The following is a 23,539-nucleotide window of genomic DNA, read 5'->3' as shown; positions in this document are numbered from 1 at the left end:
TAACGTATAGCTCCTTTTGCAAGGATAATAGCACAGGATGTACTGGCATTAACCTTCTAAAGGTATTCTATCTACTGCAAAAAGAAAAGATATATTCTTTTACATGGGTCCTCTAACCTCTACCAAACTACCTATATCAGAAAAGCAGGACAAGTAGGAAATTTGGATTTCATATCTCTTTTTTTTTCTAAGTTGACGATGAATCAGAATGTATGACTTATGAAAGACCAATGTCAGGCAATAGGGAAGAAGGATTGGAGACTGCTTTACTTTATAAATGAATTTACTATGAACTGAAAGCCTCTCCTATCTAACAACTAACTTTTTTAATAGTAAGGCTTCTGCTGGTTTAGCATTCCTCTGCAGTCACAGGAAATCAAAATGCAGTGACCTGCTAATTCCAGACTCGTGGTATGCATGCCTGGACCAGTGCCATTTCAGCATCTCAGCTGGGCACTGTTGCAAAAGGTAAATGAACAAGCTTGGCAGTAAAAAATAAATAGGAATTTTTTAGGTTTTCTTTGGGAATAATAAAATAAATAAATAAATAGGAATTTGTTTAGGTTTTGCTTCTCATAGAAATTGTTACGTCTTAAATGAGGTGATGGCAAATTTTCTTTCTAACAACAATCAGAAATATGTATTTTTCCCTAACCTGCTTTGGATTTTCTAGAAACAGCTGTTTTCGGGAAAAAATAAAAATAATAATAATAATAAATAAGCAGAGAGAAATCCTCACATTTTGATTTTGTTTCACATTTCTGCATTTTGAGATTTGGCTCTCAACTGTCTATTTTTTGTTAGCTTAATTAAAACTAGGATTTTTACAAATTGAAAATGTCTGAAACTTTTGCACATACTTCATAGGCATTACTGTAAACATCAAAATCAAAATATAGCATCACCTTGAAAGGATGTAAATAACACAATTTCAGACAGGGAATGGGGAAAGACAGATCTTTCCTCATTGCTCTCCCTCCTACCTTAACCTTTGGGAGGAAAGCCAACAATATAAATAGCAACAACTTCTCCAGCAGAACAAACCCCTGACATTTTCATAATTTAATTTTTTTTTTAACTAATTCCAGTTGCGTGTAGGAAGAGATTTAACAGCATTTGACTTTCATAACGCAGAGCCATGAAACGCTTTCAGATTTTGAGAACTAATTCCAAGTGCTTTTAAGGGTACAAAAGAGAGACAGTCAACAGTTATCAGATCAGAAATGCAGCCCTGTGAGGTATTAAACTTAACTCCAGCCACTTAGAAGAGAAAAATACCAAACACCAATAGACTTAAATCATCTTCAGAGCTCTGCAGTCTCACTGGAGTAAAAAACTCAAGCATATGCTGAAGGTAAACTAGCCCCATTCTATCTATAAAATTAACAGAAATGAAAAATTTAAGTCCGTAACTTAAGGAACTAAATTGAATTGGGGCATGAAATATATACCCAGTCCCTTTGTCTTCCATGGGCTGCTCACATGCTTCAATCTAGGCATGTCATAGAGTGCTTTTGAGGATCCAGCTCCTCAGCTTTTGCTTCAAGGACACTGAATAAGCCCTACACTACTCATGGCCCACAGAATGAGGTCAAGGAGAGGTGGGGATATAGGGAAGTGGGCAGGGACACGGGGAGAGAAAAACAAACAGGAACTGGTGAGGGAGGGGGGAAATGAATGAGGGAAATAATAATAAAAATAAAAGAAAGTGGAAAGAAAGAAAGAAAAGAAGTTGAAATTAGAGGAACTAACATGGCGTTACTGGTGGCTGTGGCCGAAACTTCAGCAGAAGAAACTACTCCACACTTGGAACATTTGAGCGTCATGCCGTAAAGGGGCACTGCCATCTGACTGCAATTAAAACCAAAAGACTGAAACAAAACAAAACACTTTGCTCATGAACACAAACGTACAAAGGAAAGGGAAAGAGAAGCCAAAAGAAAGAAAGAACAAAGGAAAGAAAGAAGAAAAGGGAACCAACCAACCATACCCAGTTTGAAAAGAAAAATGAAAGACAGGCAGGAATAAAATTCTCTCATCTGTACCACTCCAGATGCGGGCAATGGGAAAATGTATGACTTGGAGGCATTGTTGGTGCCGCTGGATAGGGTGGAACTGTGTTGGTGAAAGTTTTACCAGATTCAGGGTGTCTCTCTCTGGCACCCACGGAAGAGAAACCAGTACTGCTCTCCCAATCTTCACTTCCTTCTTTTGGTTTGTTTTTTTGAGAAATTGCTCTTTTTCCCTCTTGGCCTTTTTGCTCCAAAACAAAAAACGGTGGCAGGGTTGTACAGTAGAAGGCAAGAAGTAGGGCTGTGGGGACTACTTAGCCTGTTTCCCAAAGGATAACACGTTTCCTCCAGTGGCCCTTGTGTGCAAGTCCTCACCTCGGTGGAGACACCCATAACATAGAATCATTTGTTCATTTGAGTTGAAAGGGACCTTTGAAGGCCATCTAGTCCAACTCCCCTGCGATGAACAGGGATACCTACAGCTAGATCAGGGTGCTCAGAGCCCCATCCAGCTTGACTGAATATCTCTTGGGACATGACATCCACCATCTCTCTGGGCAAACTGTGCCAGTGCCTTTTTGTAAAAAAACATTTTTCTTTTTGGCAGCTGACAACACCAGGAGATAAGGTACTCTTTGGTGGCTTCATCTATGACTAAGAGCATGCACATACAACAGCTGCATATGTCCTTGAAATTAGGGGTGTTTTGTCAGACCATCAGTTTGCTCTTGGAGAAGCCCTATGAGTTTTAAACTCAGGAGAGTGGACGCACTGACTACTTTTGAGATATTTCTCCTCTCAAATCTTGTTTTGGAGCTGAAAATATCTTTGGAATGAACCCTGAGACTTGTTCGTGTAGGTTGCTCCCTCTTTCTGGAGGAGATCAATCATAGAGACAGGCTGTTGTGGGCTGCTGGTACATAATGTGTTGAGGACTTAGGGAAGGGAATGTCCACAGTTTTTAGATGTTGATACGCATTAACAGCCAGTTGTTACTTGGGAGCTTAGAAGCCACACGAGTCAATGACTGGTCCTTTTTCTTTCCAGAATTTACTACTTTTCACTCACTGCCTGGTTTGCACAGATCCATGCTGCCCACATCAGATCTGGCATAGAAAATGGGCAGGAGACTGCAAAACATCCTACAGACCTACACACAGTGCCTGATATCAGAGAAGCATCACTGATGTTAGCATGTCTATCATTCCTAGGTGATGGCAGTCAAGTTCATGATGTTTGGAAGTACCAGACCTTGGGTTTTTACAGCTGGGAGAGAGATTAAGAAACTTAGCTGATGGTTTCCTAACATTTATGGCTTTGTGTTCAGTCTCACTGCAAAAAGAACACAACTATGAACACCAACACAGCATTATCAGTGTTCCTAGTGGTCATTGAGCTTAATTTAATGGCTATTCATTGTCTTTGAATTAGTTACAGTGACATAAGCCATCACTGCCTTCCAAAATAAGGACTCATAACTAAGATGTCTCACAGCATCTTTCAGCCTTGAGACACAGAGAAAATTAGTTCCCATGTCAATAAATTCCTATCTTCCAGGCAGAATGGTGTAAATCCAGTGGCTGAACTAAAGATAAAGTGGGTCTTCAGAGGCATTAAGTGCATGACCCTTAAAAAAAAACATGGTCCATCCCCAGACCTATAAGCCACAAAGAACAGATAAGCAGAGAGACAGAGAGAGGCAGAGATAGGCAGCAAAAAGAAAATAGATTGATTCAAGGAATTTGATGGAAAACTGTACCAGAGAAACATGAATGACACTGAATCACAAAGAACCAGCCAAAAGACCACTATAACACACAACTGTAATTGCTGTTGGGTGCATTTATGCAGAAAGTTGTAAGCAGTAGGCATAGATGTGGGTACATTTGTATTCTAATTCGTTCTACTCTGGGGCTTGAGGTTGTTAATATACTGAATTTCCATGCTAGGTTTATATTGGTGCATGTATGTATGATAGGGTAGCTAATGGAACAACCACAATGAATAATGCATTCATTTAATTTAGCTTTTTTTTCCTCTTAAGTATCCACGAACAACTCACAGACTGTGTGTACTGTGGAGCCTGGACTTTGCTACTAGATATTGAACAGTGCTTTACACCACGCACAGCCCATGTTTCCAACATGAAACGCTTCCAGATGAAGGGCAATCCAAATCTGTCCCTATTTTAATATAGTCATTATCTTCCCAATTATTTGTCTTGGCACTAACCATCCAGCTCTGCCATACCCCAGCAACACACACAGAGAATGTTTCACACAAGGTGTTGGAGCAAACTTTCTCAAGTCAATCAGCAGAAGGATAAAAGAAGTAAAGCTCCTCTAAGGGACAAGTTGGGAAAACTAAACATGGCTCCTGTCTCTTTCCAATGGCTACAAAGGAAGCCTGGGGAGATTAAACTCAGCAGGCTAAAATTTGTGAATACACCCTATAGTCTCATTCTTCTTCCCTGACTGCATAAGCACACAAATGCTTCTGGAATAAACGTTGGCTGAATAAATTTAAAATTCATTTTAAAGGTCCCTGCATCCAGCATGAAAACATTTGCTTTTAGTAGCACTCATGTCAACAAGACTAAAGATGCTATTGGTGCAGCTGACTGCAGAAGGATGGTCAACCTTGGGGAAATACTGGAGCACTGCAAGCAGGTATTTGCTGAGAACCTCTTGCAAGGGTTTTCTCCCCATCTCTAGCACAGGATATTTGCCTGGAAAGGATTTGGGGCATCCATGTGCAATGTGCAAGCTCTCCATGTAACCACATCTACCTCTCCATAGCCTCGTTTTCTGATATATGTATAAAGATATTTCGGATGAATGCCTTTAGAAAGTCAAAGTTTCATGACATCAGTAATCACAACGATTTCCTCTGTTAACTATAGGGCAAGACTTATTGTGTCTCAGGTATTATTTTGCAGAAGCTGTTAACGCTACTTTATTAATGACAACCAGTCTGCGGTATATGTGCTGGGCTCCTCATTCAACAGGTCAATTTCCCCTCCTTTTTTGGGGGGACTTCCCTATTTTATTTTATTTTTTTTTTCCAACACTGAACCATACTTCTTGCCTCTGCTAAAGGAAACACAACGTTTCTTTATACCATCTCCTCAGATCCAAACATGTCCGAGGCCATGACTCAGTCTGATTATCTTCAGATCTACCCTCCAACACGGTTCCCAAGCCCAGGCCAGAAGTGGCTAGCTAAAGGGAGGGAGCATCGGGGATCCCAAAAGCATCCCCCCAATCTCAGCGGGTGCACTTGGAAAGGAGAACAAAATCACTTAGCACAGAGAAGGCTTAAAAGTGCTGCACACACACACACGGACATGAAAGGGGGGAAAAAAGAGAAAAGAAAGAAAAAACAAAGAACATCAGAAAAAGGACTTTTTTTCTTTTTCTTTTTTTTTTTTTTGCTTTGTTGGCTTTGTTGTCAAAGTATAACTGTGAGTATGATCAATAACCAGCTGATAGGTATTAAATAAGATCCTTCTGTGTGCAGTTTAGCTTAAAGAGGGACAGACTGATAAGCAGCAACTCGCTGCTCTGCTAATCCAATAAATGATTTATTTCAGCATTGACTTTCCAGTGTAATTACCTTTCTGTGGACTCTGCCTGCAGTTAAGGTATTTTCTCGAGTTCTCTTTGTTAAAAAGGCATCAGCCAGAATAAAGCATTTCCTTGTTAGTGGTTGCTTAAAGAAATACAATAAGGTCACTTACTCACATATATATTTAACCCAGCAATAACACATACCACTGATCACCCAAAAGGACTTAATTTTCCTCTTAGAATAAATATCTTATTTAGGCATCAAGATTCCTTCCTCACTGTACCAAAGAACCATACCATTTGGCCAGGTCAACACTGTAGATTAAATGTGAGCCTTCCCTTGTTCCTTCTTCTCTGGTTAGATAAGAGCTTGCTTCTGCTCTCAGTTTTGATGTCATCACTAAATAGATGCATTGTCAATAGTGTGGAGGTTAGCCAAGGGAGGGCCTTGTGTGGTTGCTGCCATACTGGCTGCTGTCAAGAGCTGTGGAATAAACTCCTCCATTACACTACAGAGTAAACCACTCAGCACCAGACCTGGGCTTCAGGGATGGAAGTTTGAGTGGTGGCTGTGGAAAAGATAGAAAATTTCAGGAGGTAACAGAATTTCTTCTTGCAGAAGAGATACCTTTCTCTACTGACCACTCATATACTAATTTGTTCACTTGTACACCTTCAAAACCCTTTCCTTCAAAGCACTGTGTACCTTTGTCATCCCTCACCCATCTGACAGCTGTTAGATGCAACCCTGCTGTCACACAGCCCATGCCATGTGCCAAACTCAGCAATGACACATCCCTCTCTGAACCAATTAATTCTCCAGGAGTTACTGAAAAGAATTACTTTTTCCTATATTTTGGAAGAATATGTCAGTTTGGGATGAAGCCTTTTACTTTCTTTTTCATATATTTTGGAAGAATATGTCAGTTTGGGATGAAGCCTTTTTAACAAAGAGCTGAATTCAATCTCTCCCTATATCAGCAAGGTACTGCTTCTTGTTTTGTTGTTTTGTTTTCTGACTCTGCGCTGAATAACAAGGCAGAAATATTAATCCATGGATTTCTTTGTCCATTTCGTTTGTTCCATTTTGTTTAAAACTGCTTTTGCTTCTTTCCATCTCCAATCTCTCTCTGTATTTCTCACCTGGTTATTGACCACAACCTTGGTTTTCTTTTTTGTTGTTTTTTGTTTTTATTCTTTACTTAGATGTATTGATAAGGCATACCCTGCCCGTTCCTTCAGTTTCTTATCTGTTATTCCATCTTTGGATACAAGTTTGTTAAAAACCAGAATGCCAATAACCATGTTCACCTGTTGAAAGAAAAACAACACACAGTTTTGTTCTCAGGTGGGACAGATCACACTCAGCAGTACAGAAGGAACAAAAGGGCAAGCTGAGCCCTTTTTCCTTCCCAAAGCTGAGTAACAATCACATCTCTGCAGGCCACCACCCCTCTTACCCCCTTACCATCCCACCTCCCTTGGGCATGAATCTGAGTTCAGGAAAGCTCAGAATGCAGCTGGCAGCAGCTCAGAGAGGTCTGCACAGGCCAGGACAAGGCTGTAAAGGGCTCAAAATGCTACAGGGCTCATAAAATCACAGAATCATTTGAGTTGGATGGGACCCTTAAAGGTCACCTAGTCTAACTCCCCTGCAATTAAGAGTGACATCTGCAGCTAGATCAGGTCAAATGTATGCTCAAGACTGAGCCAAACTCAAAGCATAAAACTATTTTTTTCAGGATAACACAAATTGAAAGTGGCCAATGCAGGGGAGAGAAGTGGCATGACACAATTTCAAAAGTGTTTTTTTTTAGAATCTGTGGTCCAAAAGCAGCAGCACTAATAGGATAGCGTGGTATGATCCAGATGGATAGTCATCATTCCTGATCAGTGAAGCACCACTGCTGCTCTCAGAATTAAGAGATGGAGAGGCACTTGAGTAAGCAGAAATATCAGCTGCTATGTTAGGATAGCTTGAGAAAGACTGCAGATTGCACAGCTCATGGATTAGCCATCTATCCATTTCCAAGAAATTAGTAGTCAAAGCAACTTTACACAGCCCTTCGTTCTGCTTTGTTAGGGTAAGAGCACAGATGTCTGTATCAGTCAGGTATGAAATTCACAGGGAAATACAAGCTGTGCAGAGCTAAGGTCTTTCAAAGTGATGTTGAACTCCTCAGTGCTCCATTTTGATTCCATTCACCACTGCCAGCTGCATCTGTTTTACAAACCCCATGCAAACCTCAGCAACCTCTGAACATAACCACTTAAGTGATACACAAGCATCACCTCTTCCTACGGGCACAGTGCTGATGGTGGAAAAAAGTGACATTCTCCTGGTTTTGTTGCCAGTGAAACAGCTGGTGTTGGTAGAACGAGGTACTAGATGTACTCTTCTGCACGTTGTGCTTGCAAGGAAACAATTCAGATCAAATTCAGATAGATGTGATATTAGATGTTAGGTAAGAGCCTGGATGAGTTTAGAACACCCTTGAGAAGCAGTCCTAAGGAACAACTAATAGAATCACAGAAATTACTAAAGTTGAAGAAGACCACTAGGATTATCTACTCCAACCATCAAACGAGCAAAGAACACACAGCCCATGGGAAAGACATTTCTGCACACTAAGCCTTCATCTAGATGCCAAAATCATTCTCAAGACTGAACATCCCTTCTGAGTTTGCTCTGCTGATTTCATCAGGACACAACCCAGCTTTCTGATGTGGAGTCTACAGCTGGCAGCAAATGGAAGAGCTCCCAAATAGCAGTTATTTTCTTTTGTATCAGCTGTTGGGTGAGTGGAATGCCTTCCACAGCTGTCAGTCCATTTCTAGAACACACCATTGTTTTGTTTTATAGACACAGTGCTGGCAAGTCACACACAGTAACTCAGCCAAGGATCAGCAAGAAAACAAACCCCAGTTAAGTGCACACTTATGAGCACACTTGCAATTCACATGTCTTTCTTCACCATGCTGGAGGCTTCTGAGCATATGAGGTCCTCTTCTTTAAGGTACAATATGAGGTTGAAGTATTGCAGGCTGCATACCTACTAGGGTTTGGCACAATAGTCTTCGTCATCATTCATTTATGGCAGGAGAGATGAAGAACTGCAGCTCTGTAATTGCATCTCTGCAACAGGCTTTCAACCTGTGCATTATCAGGGTGCTTCACCTGAGTTAGAAGTGTAAAACCACTTGCAGCAGCCCTGAATTTAAATGTCCTGGGATTCGTAAAGTTAAAAGCATAGATGATAAACCCAGCTGGAGCCAAGTCAGCTGTGTGCGAAGTCATTTGGATGCCAACGAATCCTCAGAGTTCTGGGTGAGAAAGAGCTGCTTAGCTCAGGTGCAGAGCCAAGTCCCATCTTGTTCTGTGATCCTTACACAAGAGCAGATGGATTATCTGGAGCAATCCTGCCCTGAGTAGTAGTACAGCTGCATATCCCTCACACTGCTTCACTGTCCTCATACGGGGCCAAGGTGGACTGACCCTCCATCTCTGACGTGGCCAACCTGAAATCAGGACAAAGCATGCACAAAGGAGACAACTGTCTGGTCTCATACACAGTGCATGCTTGAGAACCGTGTATTCCACCCTATGCTCTGCTACAAAGCCATAGTGGAAGTTTTGTCAGCTCAGGTTTCCATTTATAAAAAAGTGTGCAATGTTTATTCCTCCTCCTTGTCCCCAAGTTCCTCAGGATTATAGGTACACTACCTCATACCTCTCTTGGGCATCATTTGCTTCTCATTTAGCTAGCAATGAGTCAGGTAGTATAAATGAGATGTATGGGCGCCTTCTCTAGGCAATGAAAAGAGACAGACACCTCCAGAGATGACTCACCACTTCCTAAAACCTTCTGTATGAACCAGCATCTGCAGGTGTTGACCTCACTGTAAGGTTATCTCCAATTCCATCTTTGATGATGAGTGAAAACAGAGATGCCAAATGGAAGCAGGGGAGGGAAAGCTGAAGGATTACTTCCCTTGTTGTTGGCACAACAAAAGCAAAACAGGCAGGAGACTGACTGCTCTTTCTCCAGGCACTACAATAGTTCACTCCCTTCTAATCACGGCTGTCTATTGAACACCCGAGCCACTGAGCCAGAGCTATCTGTTATTAGGTTGTTGAGCAAAGAGGTAGTTCATCTGAAAACACTAAGCCACTTAATGCTGCTGTCAATTATTCCAGCAATAAGGAAGACTCTAAGCCCATCAGCAACATTACTGAACAAAATCCGACTATCACATGCCTACAGAAATCTAATGACTTAGCATGTACATCTGCATATTCCCACTCTTTGCTGATGGCTATCCGAAGGCTCAGCTATGTGTTGTATCAATGCTAAAGAATGACTCTAAGAGAGAAAAGCTTTGCTTTATTGTAGAAGAGGGGCAACTGATGACTTGTTTCTTTGACGTCATGATGACACCATGGTGGCTTGATGTGCAGTGACAGCAGTAAGAATAGAGGCAGCAAGAGGTTTTGTGTAGCTATTCTCCTGTAAGCCTGCTCCTGCTACAGGGCAGTTATCCCCCTCAGCACTGCCTGAAACAAAAAACAGATCCAAAAAAGAAACTGCAAATGTCAACAGTTCCATTCCTATGGGATTCTACAGGGCAAATGAGACAAGACCATACAGCTCCTCCACTGGAACAAAACATTGGGTTGAAGAGAAAAAACAGACTTCCACTTAGATGGGTCTACAAGTGTCATTAAATGTGTCTGCAATTGCTGCAGAAGGGATTTCCTAAAGGGACCAGCAGTTTACAAAGTCTTTGAACGTTGACAGTCAAGATTTCTCATGATCAGTGAGGCTTCAACAGCAGGGAATCTTGATGAGAGGTCTGTCATCACTTCAGTGACACCTTCAACTCAGATAGTAACTGACTGAGACAGGCTTTGGTTTTGGGTTAGAGCCAAGGGATAGGGGACAGGAGGACAGCAGGACAGAGTTAATGAATGCCTACTTGAACTACACCATTTCTGTGAACAAGAAGCAAACTTGATGTTTTTGGAGCCATAAAGGATCTCCTCAGCATTGTTTTTCAAAGAATTCCATTTCACTTGAGTGCAATGAAGCTATTCAAATTCCATGGACATCTGGGACAAATGAAGAATAAATGCTGTCAGTGGAGACCCTACTTGGTCCAAGAGCAGCCAGTAACAGTAGATTCTGAAGGAGTTAATGTCATAATTTTCCACCACCGTTCTGCACTTCCATCCAGATAGGCCAATAAAAAGCTAAAGCTTTATCCAGATGTCTAGGGAACTCCAGAGAGGACAGAGGTAGAAGGCTGGTTGCTGAGGTACACTGCATTTCAGACTTAAACCCATCCCAAATTGCTGGCTTCTAATACTCTGTGTTTTCTTCCTGAAGGAGAAAGTTATTAAAAACAAGAGTAGGAAGACAGAGAGACACTCTTGGGTTGAAAGAAGGAGGTAAGTGTTATAAAATTAAAAATGAAAATAAAACAAAGAGATTTCAGACATGCTCAAATACCAAAACAACAGCAGCAGCTGGTCCCACGAAGGCGTAGAGAAGACCTCCCTCTAACGACAGCCAGCAGCTGGAAAAGTAAGAAAGAAAAGAAAATTATTTGGTCGCTTGCACCACCATTAAAAAGATGCATGTTTTGCTGCCTTCCTTCGCCTGTGGAGTTGATCTCAGGAGCTAATACTCCACGGTAAAAAAGTCTCAGAATTTACAGCAAGTTTTGCATTTTGTTTCTCCTGTACTTGCACAAAGGCCCAGTTGCCCGGGGGTCTGCCCGCAGAGCCATGTTTGATTATCATTTGATTGTTGACAGAGGAATGCATGCAAAATTCATGCGATGCTCTGTTTCAGACCAGGTCCTGCTGGAAGCTACAGCATTACTTTGTGAGCAAGATAATTCTCTTGTCATGCTCGCTCAGGCAAAAGAGCAGATTTGTTCATTTGCTAACCAGTAGGCCTAGGGGGAGCTCGGGTCCAGAAGCATGGTACATTTCTGCTCCTGGATCCTCCCTCTGGGCTTGCTGCCATGGGGGAAATTTCACAGCTCAGCAGCAAGGTGGGAATTCACTGGGCTGCTTAAGTGGATGTTCTTAATCTGAAAGTGAGGTATTGTCATGCCTCCTTTGGAAACCAACATGTTGCTCCTCCCTCACATCACACAGCCTGAGAATCATAGAATGCCTTGGGTTGGAAGGGATCTTAAAGTTCATCTAGTTCCAAACTCCCTGCTGTGGGAAGGGTTGCCATCCTCCAGATCAGGCTGCCCATGATTCCATCCAACCTGGCCTTGAACATCTCCAGAGATCGAGAATCCACAACTTCTCTGGGTATCCTATGCCAGTGATTCACCACCCTCTGAATAAAGAATTTCCTCCTAATATTTAATCAAAATCTCTTTTCATTTCAAGCCATTCCTCCTTGTCCTATCACTATCAAATTTCCCCTTTCTTCATTGACTTTCTGTGGAATTTAGGCTCCTAATCTGCCTGGTGCCTACAGAGCCCAAGGGAATTTTCTCACTAAACACTGATATCTATCATGTCAGTGCCTATTATGGAATCCAGGAGGCCTTGATGACATTTCTCTTCAGTGGAGATCCAAAGGAGTCTTTCACTGAACTCCACTGACTGCATTGACCAGACTTTCACCACTTGAATAATCACAGAATCATAGACTCGTGCAATCAATGCACCTAGATCAGATGGAGACCTCCCATCTCTCAGGTTAACACTATAAATGTGATACAGGAATCTCTATGGAAATTCTACTGCACTGTACATCCACATGCAGACCTCACTATGCACTGAAATCCCCATAGAATCACAAGGTTGGAAAGGACCTACAAGATCATCTAGTCCAACCATCTTCCTGTCACCATTACTACCCACTAAGCTACAAAACCATATCTTGTAGCACTTCATCCAGATGCTTCTTGAACACCACCAGGGACAGTGGCAAACCTGCTCTAAAGAAAAACAGATAAGAGAAATATCTGTTTTTCATCAGCTGAACGTGACAGGATGGTCAGGTAGACACTTTTCACGTTTGAACATAAAAGCAGGAAGGAAAAAGTTTTTTTTAAGGAAACAATTTTTTATTGTGAAGGTGATCAAGGAGGTTGCCTAGACAAGTGGTGGAGTGTCCCTCCTTAGAGATCTTCAAAATCCATCTGGACATTGTCCTGGGCAACTTCCTATAGGTGTCCCTGCTTGACCTCCAAATGTTCCTTCCAACCTCAACCATTCTGTGATTCTGTGACAGTCGTGAACAGTTAAATCAGCACTGGAGCTGGATTTTCATTTCATGGGGAATGCAGCAATTTAGAGTATGGATACTTGGTACCTTAGAGCAAGAGAAGATGAGAATTCACACTATGTCAGCAACCCCATGGAAAGTTTGCATGCTTAGACATGGCAGTACCCTGGAGTTAATGTGCAATGGAGTAATCCTGTTTCAACAGTAAAGTACCATGCATTTACCAATGGATAAGAGCAGGAAACCACAATGGAACAAGGACTTCCTCAAAGCTCTTAAACCAGCTAACCCTGCAGTGATTCATTTATGTGCTCGTACTCTCAGCAATATCATTTCATTCTGCATCAAAAGAAACACTGCCTTTCTGACTTCTCCCAGGAAACAAAGCCTTCCTGGAGACATTTCAATTTTGTTGATCGGCTTCAATTGTTTTTGTATCAGACCTGACTTCCAACTATGTTATTTTTCACCTTAAAATTCAGAACATATGGAGGAAAAAAAAAAAACCAACACAAAGCATTTCAAATTGAAAATTGAAAGCAGGATGTTCTGACTTTCTCCAAGTCCTGAATCCTGTTTATTTCTAAATTAAAGCTACCACATGTTAATTTAATCAATTCTGATTTCTTCCTGATAACAAGTTGCTCTCTGAGACACTGTCTGAGCAGGTGTAATAATAAAATGAATAATCAGGCATGGAGGGAGGAAATGAGAATACAGTGTTGGAGGGCTGTGATGACTGAAAGTCTTCATGAACGCAAAGACAGGACAGAGGGAGAACCAGGTGGGCTCCCAAATTGCTGTCCTTGCCCCCAAATCTTTTGCTTCAATGTTTAATCCTAACTTTAAGAACCTTTTTCCCGGAACCCTTGCAAGTAGAAAGGAAATAGACAGCTTGCTTGGAGAAGGGAGCAGACAGTCCTGCATTTCAGTTAGCGATGAGGACATGGCAAAACGAGGGCTTTTATTCCCATCAGGTCCCCAGCAGCCCCTCTCCCCCCTCCTTGGGCTTTCTGAAGTTGGGTTCACACATCACCAAGCACTGGTCCTTATCCTTTCTGACTGTCTGATCTCCCTGTCACAGCATGTCATCAAAGTGTTTCCTTCCAAAACTGTCAGAAGTGGTGGCTGACAGCAAAGAAAGGAAGAAGTGGTATTTGAGAAGGAGAACTGACAGCCAACTCCAGTAACATGCTAGTCTAGTTGAGACACTTATATTCCTGTCTTTTCAAGGCACAAAAATATTTGCTTTTCACTAAGAGTACTTGCAAAGGGATCTCTTTGGAGATCTCTTAAACAAAATTACCATTGGAAGAAAGTGAGTAGTTTAACAATGATCAGCTACCATTTCCAAGCAGTGCTTCCCAGATTGACAGCAGCTCTTGAGTCCGATACCAAAGACCACCTCACCACGCATCTGATTGTTTTGTGTATCATAATTGTTTGAGTTGGAAGGGACCTTTAAAAGTCATCTAGTTCAACTCTCCTACAATGAACAGCAGTATTTACAGCTAGAGCCATTTACAGGGTGCTCAGAGCCCTGCCCAATCTGACTTTGAATATCTCCAGGGACAGGAGATAATTCCAAGCACCACCTCCCTGGTCACCACCTCTCTGCTATGATAAAGGTGTGAGATGGAGGGTTTTTGCCCTGGTCCTGCAAAGAGCTGACTTCCAACAAGACCTTCCTGACTATACCCCACAGCCCTGATGCAAAGAAGGACCCCTGGAAATTTGCTGTTTCCTGGCACTGCTCTTTGATAACAATTCCTATGAGCTCTCTTGTGGGGAAAGAGATGAATTTCAGCTACCTCAGTAGCACAACCTCAGTTGCTCAGTTCAAGCTTTAGCGATCCAAAGTCAGTCTCTGGAGTACTGGTGAAAAGGCATTTATTAGTGTCTGGTGAGTCCAAGGATGCTCAAGGTTTACAGCACCTCTCCTATGAAAACAAGCTGGGAAACTTGGAGTTGCTCAGCCTGAAATAGTAAAGACTTTGAGGAGACCTCAAAGTGGCCTTCCAGTACCTAAAGGAAAGCTGGAAAGGGTATCTATCAGAGAGTACAGCAATATAGCAGGGACAATGGTGGAGTGGAATTCAGATTAGATATTAGGAAGAAATTCTTCACTATGAAGTGTATCTATTTGATTTTTAATTTGAATCCCTCCCCTCTACTTAAAAATTGGTGCCTGATCTGGCCAGCTGAAGTGTAGATGTTATCTCTGGTCTTCCCATGCTTAGAGCAGTCTCTGACTTCCCTGCAATATAACTTGGAGACGTGAGCAACCCTTCAACTGCTAGCATGTCTCAGTGGAGCAGGATTCCAGGTTACTTCTCAGTTGTCTGTCATCATTACAGAATAGCTTCATCCCATAGCTACATCCATCCTAGAATGCCTACAATGACCAGGACAAAGCTGGATGAAGTAGAGTTGGAAGAATTTTGAATGACAATGTAAAGCCCTTTGTGGGCCACCACATTAGCTCTTGTCCCTTTAGTTACAGAAAGGGACATGTTAAGGCTAATGTCTTCTGTTTTGTTCAGTAAAATGAAACCTTGAAGGTCTATTACTGCCCATATGAAATGCCCCCTGCATGCCCTATACTAGTTAAAAAGTGAAAGAGCCTCTATTCTCCAGATCCAAGTTTTGCAATGACCACGCACCCTTTTGCAGTGGTCAGAAACCAAAATGATCCTGGAACAAGATTCTATTCTGTATTCTGTTTGTCTTTAGCGTTAAACACTGTTAAATCTGATTTCTTTGTCTGACCAAGTTTTCAAGTTCAGCTCTGAAATTACTGGTGTATAATATTGATTTCGTTCTAGTAGGAAGGTAAAACCAACGCATCAATATAAGAGAGCTTTTAAACCTCCTGAAGAGGAAAAAAAAAGAAAAGTGTGCTGCAGTGTAGGGTCACCCTGTGTCTTGGTCTACTGATGTTTGCTTCATGTTTTAAGAACATGAAGCTCAGGTGCAAAGCTGCTCATAAACCAGCCTGGAGAAGCAGCATGGGCCTGTGTGTGCCTTGTAGCATGGAATCAGAGCAAGGACTGCTTAACAGGTGCCTGCAGCATGCTGCTTGGGATAGTGCTGGGTTTGAGTTCACTCTAAGATGGCTCTTGGTAAAACCAACAGCAGGAATCGCAGCAAGGCGTTAGTGCTACAAATGTGTGTCTGGAGGCTGTTTTCTGTGCTTATATTCTGCACATCATGGCAATAGGGACACAGCATGTACGCGGAAGGTTTTTCCTATGGAAAAGAGCTGAGTGCACATGTGCAAATTCACTGAGCATCTCATGAAGCCCTGCAGCAGTCATGGCTGATGAATCACAGGAACTTGCAGAGGAGAGGAATGGACAGGCTGGCTGGGAAAGGAGCAGTGTGGGAGCATGATGCAATGCCTGAGATACCTTCCTATTTCAGTGACAAGCACCCTGACAGCAGGGCTAAGAAATTGTGTTCCTGAGTCTGTGGCTCCTGCTGGGAGCACAGGATCCCCTGCCACTCCTGGGCAGCCAGCCAGCCAGCCATACAGGCAGAGAGGAAGGCAGCAGCCAGCCCCTGGATGCGAGGAGAAACAGAAAAAGGGCTAAAAGAATTCAGAAGACTGGCAGCAAAATGAGGAGCTGCTCTAGTTAATCATAGAGTCATTAAAGTTGGAAAAGACCTCTAGGATCATCTAGTCCAACTGTACACTTACTACCAATATTGCCCACTAAACCTGTGTACCCTGGGAATGAAGGAAGGTCAACGCACATCTTGTGGGACACCTCGTTGATGTGCCAATCTGAGAGCAAAGGAGCCTGGCAGGTTTTGTTATGTTCTGACACCCTTTTTGCTGCAGGCTGGGAGACTTTGTTCTGGGTCAGGAGGTGCTGGCATGCACAATTCAGGGCAGTGAGACAGGGAATGATCATCTGCACATTTCCTCCTTCTTTCCAAGGCTCTTTTGTGTTGTCTTATGCTAACTGGTGCTGCATTCATGGGAAAAGATCTACCAAGCTTTTAGCACCAGTTCACACCAGTCTATTCACAGGAAAGAAAGCAGAAATATTTAGAGCTTCCATCCATTAGCTCAGTACCTCCTCTTTATAAACTGGGCTCATGGACTTGGAGGGGAAGGGGAGGGGAGGGGAGGGGAGGGGAGGGGAGGGGAGGGGAGGGGAGGGGAGGGGAGGGGAGGGGAGGGGAGGGGAGGGGAGGGGAGGGGAGGAGAGGAGAGGAGAGGAGAGGAGAGGAGAGGAGAGGAGAGGAGAGGAGAGGAGAGGAGAGGAGAGGAGAGGAGAGGAGAGGAGAGGAGAGGAGAGGAGAGGAGAGGAGAGGAGAGGAGAGGAGAGGAGAGGAGAGGAGAGGAGAGGAGAGGAGAGGAGAGGAGAGGAGAGGAGAGGAGAGGAGAGGAGAGGAGAGGAGAGGAGAGGAGAGGAGAGGAGAGGAGAGGAGAGGAGAGGAGAGGAGAGGAGAGGAGAGGAGAGGAGAGGAGAGGAGAGGAGAGGAGAGGAGAGGAGAGGAGAGGAGAGGAGAGGAGAGGAGAGGAGAGGAGAGATCAACCCATCCCCACCATGCCATTCATTTAACCAGTTCCCATGAATTTGTTTATAAAAGAATACACAATTTTCAGTCAGTACCTAATTCCTGCTGGTATTCTATTAGAGATGATTCAGAAGCAAATGCAGATAAAATCTAAATGCTGACTGTTGGCATTCTCATCTTTATGATGCAAACGTCCCCCCCTGTTCAGACTGAACTAAGAGAGTTGCTTCTCTGTCCTTCTCTGAAGACTTGCTATCCTAAGGTTTCCCCTGGACATTTGGGCAGGGATGAGACAAGTGCACAGCATTCAGATGAACTGATGGATTGAGGATGTCAGAAGGCTCCCTCAGTTCCTATCATTCCTACTCCCATGGGCAGCCAAGGAGAATTTAGCTCCTACCTTTGTTCCTGCAGGCCAGTGACTGTTTTTTTGATAAAATGATGGGAGGTGAGACTGGAAAAAAAGAGTAGGAAGAAGAGCCCCATTACTCACTAGTTCACGGTGCCGTACCCCTTGGCTTTAGTAAATCCCACAGAAATGGCAACCACCAAGGCGGGGAGCCCTATGGAAAATGAAACAAGAGAAAATTGGTTATTTTAACATATGTGCAGCTCTGCTCCAACTCAACCACTTAATATACCCCATTTCTCCCTGTGTTATTCTAGCACCATCTGTCCAAGCCTGGGCCTTTGGCAGAGTCTGAATTGAGGACCTTCAGAGCCAGAAGCATGAACCTTTGTTACGTCTGCTAATGAAGTTAATGCTGTCAGCTGTAATCAGCTCGTATCCTGCTGTGGTCTCAGCAGTTGTGCAGGGAATGATAGTACATGCAGATGCATAAAATTCATTTATTTTATTCTTAGGGACGCAGAACAGCCAGGAATATACCAGGACATTTCTTGGGGGTGGAATATTCAGGCACCACTTAACCCAAAAGAACTAGCAAGGCAGAGATTAAAAGCTGTGTTTGCTCTTAACATAATATGTGAACAACTCAGGTTCAAATCTTGCTCCAAATGAGATAGAGCAGGAAATGGGAACAGTGTTCCCCCTCTGCAGCTATATCCCTGCATGCTGTGGATGCTCTATCCCTGGAGATGTTCAAGACCAGGTTGGATGGGGTCCTGGGCAATTTGGTCTAGTATCAGATCTGGAGGTTGGTGGCCCTGCCTGTGACAGGGGGTTGGAACTTGATGATCCTTGAGGCCCCTTCCAACTCAAGCTGTTCTATGATTCTACAATAATGGAGCAAGTCCCTCTTTCCCACAATGGAAAGAAGCATCTGAATATCAGGTCTTTCTGCAAACCAGAGTACTTACTTTACGCCAGAGAGCTGCTCCCCTTTTGCACCCAAAAGGGGAAACAAACTAAGGAAAAACAGCCACCTTGGAGAGAGGGCACACTTCATTATGAGTGCTACAAAGGATGAGTAGTTTGTGCCTTGGAGGCTGTTTGATGCTTATGGTATGCAATTTATCTTCGTGATGTCATGAGTTAACAATACCAGCATGGGGTCTCATTTCAGGTTCATAAGGGGGTGAAGCTATGTCCTTGATCTTAATGCTAAAATCTCCAAAAAAATGACGGTGAGGAAGAAATATAACAAAAACCTGCTGGTTATCATGAAATGATGGATTGAAACTTAAAACTATTGATAGGGTTTGGTTTCTGAACACCTAGGCACAATTTGAACTAATAAAAGATGTTGTATCCTGTTAACAGCCTACTTATCCTTACTATTCCTGCCTGGTGTACTGCTCTAAGATCTACAGAGGAGATTGAGTACTTCTCTGATTCACTATCCCCAGCCTGGCTCTTTCCTTTCCCTATAAAAACGTCTGGGTGTGGTCTGGGAACATCTGGCTCTTCAGCTATGCAGGGCTCTGTGTGGCTTTTTATAGTCCTACTACTTGTAACACAAAGCATTAAGCTGTCTCAATGCTAAAGATGGGCAAATCCCATTAGGAATTAGCAGGCTCAGTAGCCAGCTAGGATTAGTGCTTTTTGACAAGACCCTAATTTGTGTGCTGTAGAGGTCATAGCAGGCAGCTGTAGAAGATGCTGTAGTCTGTAGGGCTTTCCAGACACAGTATCCAAACAACTCTGCTGACAGGGTGGTTACTCAGCAATATAGATTGATGCAAAGTTGATTAACTGTGAGGGTCAGCAGATAGTTGGGAGGTGTTAAGGCTGAGTAGTCTGGAAAAGAAAGAATTTCATAGAATCATTAAGGTTGGAAAAGAGCACTGAGATCATCTAGTCCAACCACCAACCCATCATCACCATGCCCACTAAACCATGCTCCTAAGTGCCACATCTCCACAGCTCATGAACAACTTCAGGGATGAGGACTTCACTGATTGCCTAAGCAGCCTGTTCCAATTTGAGAGTTATCATAAAGAAAAGAGTTTCTCTTCCCATATGAGACATCCAAGCAGAGCTCATGTTTGAGCAGCCCAAAGTCATTGAGCAGGGGGGTTTCAGAATATCTCTTTTTAAAAAAGTTCTGTAATGACTATTTTCTATCTTGCTGAGCTTTCTTCACACCTCATCTGGATACTCTGGACATATAAACCTGCATGGTATTCGCTGTAATGACATCAGGGTGGCATCCCATGGTATGCACACTAAGAAGTCATAAAGGGCTTTTTTAAGAGTAGAACATGATGCATGAAGCTCCAGAAGGAAGAATGTCGGCTAAGACTCTGCCCAAAATAGCAACTTGTTCCTCGCAAAGTACTTCTCTTAGACGTGATAATTATGCAGAAATGCACACTTAGGCTGTGAACTCATCAGATGTACAAGCTGCATTTATCGGAGAGGGGAGCTACACGATGGTAGTTAAGCCAACGAGCAGAGCAGTGAGGACTGCTGTATCCTTTGCCTTGGGATGTGATCAGATTAAAAATGGACACATCCAAATATTTCCAATAAACTTTTAATCTATTCTTGACTATTTGAAAGAAACCGGATTGTGCCATACGCTGTGCGTGCTCTGTATCAGACCTCTGTGCAGTCACTCATGCTGTCAGTGGCCAAATTTGGAGGGGTTTGTGCAGAAAGTGAGTGCTACAGTCATAATTCAAAAAAAAATAATAATAATAAAAAATGCATAGGAAACCTGATTTGAAGATTTTTTTCTGTCAGGACAGCAGGAGAATCACATAACGAGATCATCACGTCCCATTAGAAAAAGTTCATTTGATAATAATGACTACAAAAGCCATAAGTGTTACAAACAACTGAAGATCCTGTCAGAGCCTTAGCCAGGGCAACATTAAAAATGCAATTGAAACAATGGCATGGTCATAAATAGACTAACCAAATTGTTTCTTTTTCACTGGGACTAAATGTGCCGATTGATCTGTTTCTAGGGAACAGTTTGCATGTCTAAATAACTTTATATTTTTCTAATTGCAAAAAAAACCCCTCTTTTCTGAAAAGGCAAAATTGCACACACAAGAGGAGAACAGGAAACTGGGAGTAAACCTCACTGCTGATGAAAACCACAGCAACTTCAATGAGCTACAGCTGAGAACTTGGCAAAGTTCTCCCACAAGAGCTTGGAAAAATGTTAATAAGCAAAAGGGGGAGTGGGGGAGGATCAGCCCATTACAAAGTGAATTCACAGAATCACAGAATCACAAAGGTTCAAAAAGACCACTGGGATCATCTAACCCAACCATCAACTCATTGACTGTGATAATTATTTCAGATTATGCTCCTGAAAACTTATTTACGTCCTCTGCCCTCTTAGAGACGCCATTAATCCCAGCACTACAGCTGGGAAATCGAGCAGGATGCTAAATACCAGAAATTCCCTTGCTGCTTTAATAGGTGAGAGTGTTCTTCACTTTGTGTCCTAACCTATTCCAAATGGTTATTATGCACCATTTATCAGCCAGCGCATCCTAGCCCAAGAATAGCTACATTTTACTAACAGTGCAAATTATGCTCCTACACACGCAGGCTTTTTTTTCCCTTGAATCTGTACAAATTACAATTATGAATGTCGCTCATCCAAAATTCCCTCGGCTAACACTCTCATCTGTCCCAGCATTTATAAATCAGATTGAAGAAAACATCCCTTTTTATTACCTTTATTACCTAGAGAAGCTGTCAGTCTTTTGCATTTGATATCCCTGATGTTCCTCCAGTCATACCTACAGTGTTTGTATTAGAACATATGCACAAGCACAGAAAAGCACACAGAGCCTGTGTTTTGCATGTGTGTGGTTACAGGCTTGTAATTTCAGTCCCACCATTTGTTTTGTTTCCTAAGCAAAACTTAAAGAGATGCAGGTGCTGGAAGGAGGATGACTCTTGATGTGCAAGAATAAATCACATCAGGGCCCTTCATAACCGTTGGAAATATCTTGCCTAGGGCGAAATGCTCGACTTCAGTAGTGAAATGAGCCACTAATGCAGCTTAGAAGTACAGTGCTCTCTGATTCTTTTTCTCTTTTTTCCTCTGCTTGCTTTTGAGCAACTTTTTGTTCAGTCGCTCCTTTCAAACACAAGCTTCACGTTGCTTTGAGAGCCCAGGTTACGAGTTTGCGTTTGTTTTCAACTACAGAATGCATCATTTAAAGCTAATAAATTAAACATACGGAAGAGGCAGAGGGAGGAAAATTAGTTACAAGCATCTGCACTGGTCTCATAGTTTATTTGTCTATGAAAGGCCCTGCTGCCATGGAGACAGCATTTCAGAGCTTGCTTCTCCCCGGGTCGCACATGGAAGGAGACAGTGAGAGAAAAATAAAAGAGAAGCAGGGAAGAAAGCCAGAGCCAGGAGAAACCCTCCAGCCCTCACTGTGCCCTTGGAATGAACATACAACCCCTTCCCAGCTCATCTCCTTCATATTGCTCTTGGGTGGAGATAGCAGCTTTTGGCTTTTGCTCATTTTCAACTATCTCAGTCCTTTTTTGACACACCTAAGGGTGTCAAACTAAGCATCAATCTGGAATACTCTTTGATCTTCATGCTAGGATGGAACAACGTGGTTGGTTTGTTTTTTTTTTCTCTCCCCTGGCCCAATGGAGCTTCTATGCAGACCCACAATCCTCACCCCATCCGAGACACAAGAAGCGCTTGCGGATGATGCGGTTCCGTAACCGACCCGTCACGGCCATGTAGGACTGCCAGGCCTCAGTCAGCACCCAGCAGAAAGAGGAGAGGAAGAAGAAGTGCAAGAAAGCCGCCACCAGCGTGCATACCACCTGGAGAGAGGAGGAAAGGAGCACATATGAGAGGGGAGAAAGAGCAGAAAGGAGAGAGGCAGGTGGAGGGAGCTGCTTCCGAATCGGGCTCTGGAAGGAAAGGTCACAGGGATCAGCAAAGGAAAAGACATCTCAGGAAGAGGCAGCCTCCCCCTCGAGCTTTGACCTAGCATAGAACTGAAATATTTGTTTCAAATTTAAGCATTGCACAGAAACTGACTGCCCTTAAGTGAGAGCTCCAAGCCTGTGGTTAACTATTTTCCTACAACGATAGAACATCCCGAGTTGGAAGGGACCCACAGGGATCACTGAGTCCAACTCCTGGCTCTACATAAACCACCCAAAATTCAAACCCGATGTCTGAGAGCAGTATCCAAATGCTCCTTGAATTCTGGCAGCTTGGTGCCATGCCCACTGCCCTGGGGAGCCTGTTTCATGTCCACCACCCTTTGGTGAAGAACCTTTTCCTAATCCCCCCCATGACCTTCCCTGACACATCTCCATGCTGAAGTTTGAATCCATGCCTTGTCCTTGTGCTGTTTGGCTTCAGCAATATACATTTATTTTCCAGTGATCAAATCAAATCCCTGATGCTTTCGGAGAGGATGGAGCAGTTATTAAGCTGTGCACTAATCTCAGCTCAAAAGGATTGCAAAGCACCGTGTCCTCGGTGCTTTGCAGTAATGAAATCAGAGAAAGGCAATTCAGACTGGGAAAGATGGCTCTTTGCAAAGAAACATAGTTAAGCTGAGAGAGCTGGGGTGAAAACATGGCTGGTATGGGCTTGGTAAGGACTGAAAGCATGATTTGTTCAAGAGCATGTAGCTATTAGCAAAAAGGGGGGAAAAAAAAAAAAAAGGAAAAATTAATGAAATGGCAGAATAAATTTCATAACGGTGAGCTCTACAACTTGGCAAGGAAATCTCTCAAGGGACACAGAGAGAGCTC

At 42.9% G+C, this 23,539-nt stretch overlaps 1 protein-coding gene across 13 annotated transcripts in view; it reads right to left on the bottom strand.

Moving 5' to 3' along the window:
• Positions 1–23,539, bottom strand: part of ADGRB1 (adhesion G protein-coupled receptor B1) — a 275,593-nt gene that overhangs the window by 31,036 nt on the left and 221,018 nt on the right. For 9 of the 13 annotated variants that reach the window (XM_090138075.1, XM_090138073.1, XM_090138076.1 and 6 more), the window contains 5 exons: positions 22,441–22,591; positions 17,864–17,933; positions 11,092–11,158; positions 6,807–6,892; positions 1,753–1,851 (listed from right to left, as the gene is read on the bottom strand). In XM_090138075.1, coding sequence (XP_089994201.1) covers positions 1,753–1,851; positions 6,807–6,892; positions 11,092–11,158; positions 17,864–17,933; positions 22,441–22,591 — 473 coding nt within the window. The remainder of the gene's footprint in view (positions 1–1,752; positions 1,852–6,806; positions 6,893–11,091; positions 11,159–17,863; positions 17,934–22,440; positions 22,592–23,539) is intronic. The other 4 variants (XM_090138083.1, XM_090138079.1, XM_090138082.1 and 1 more) reach the window with 1 other exon arrangement.

The sequence above is a fragment of the Phasianus colchicus genome, chromosome 3 (genome assembly GCF_987193195.1).
Source record: "Phasianus colchicus chromosome 3, bPhaCol1.hap1.1, whole genome shotgun sequence".
In the NCBI taxonomy this organism is placed as follows: domain Eukaryota; kingdom Metazoa; phylum Chordata; class Aves; order Galliformes; family Phasianidae; genus Phasianus; species Phasianus colchicus.
Note: the sequence above shows the minus strand (reverse complement) of the source record. Positions and strands in the feature narration are given on the sequence as shown.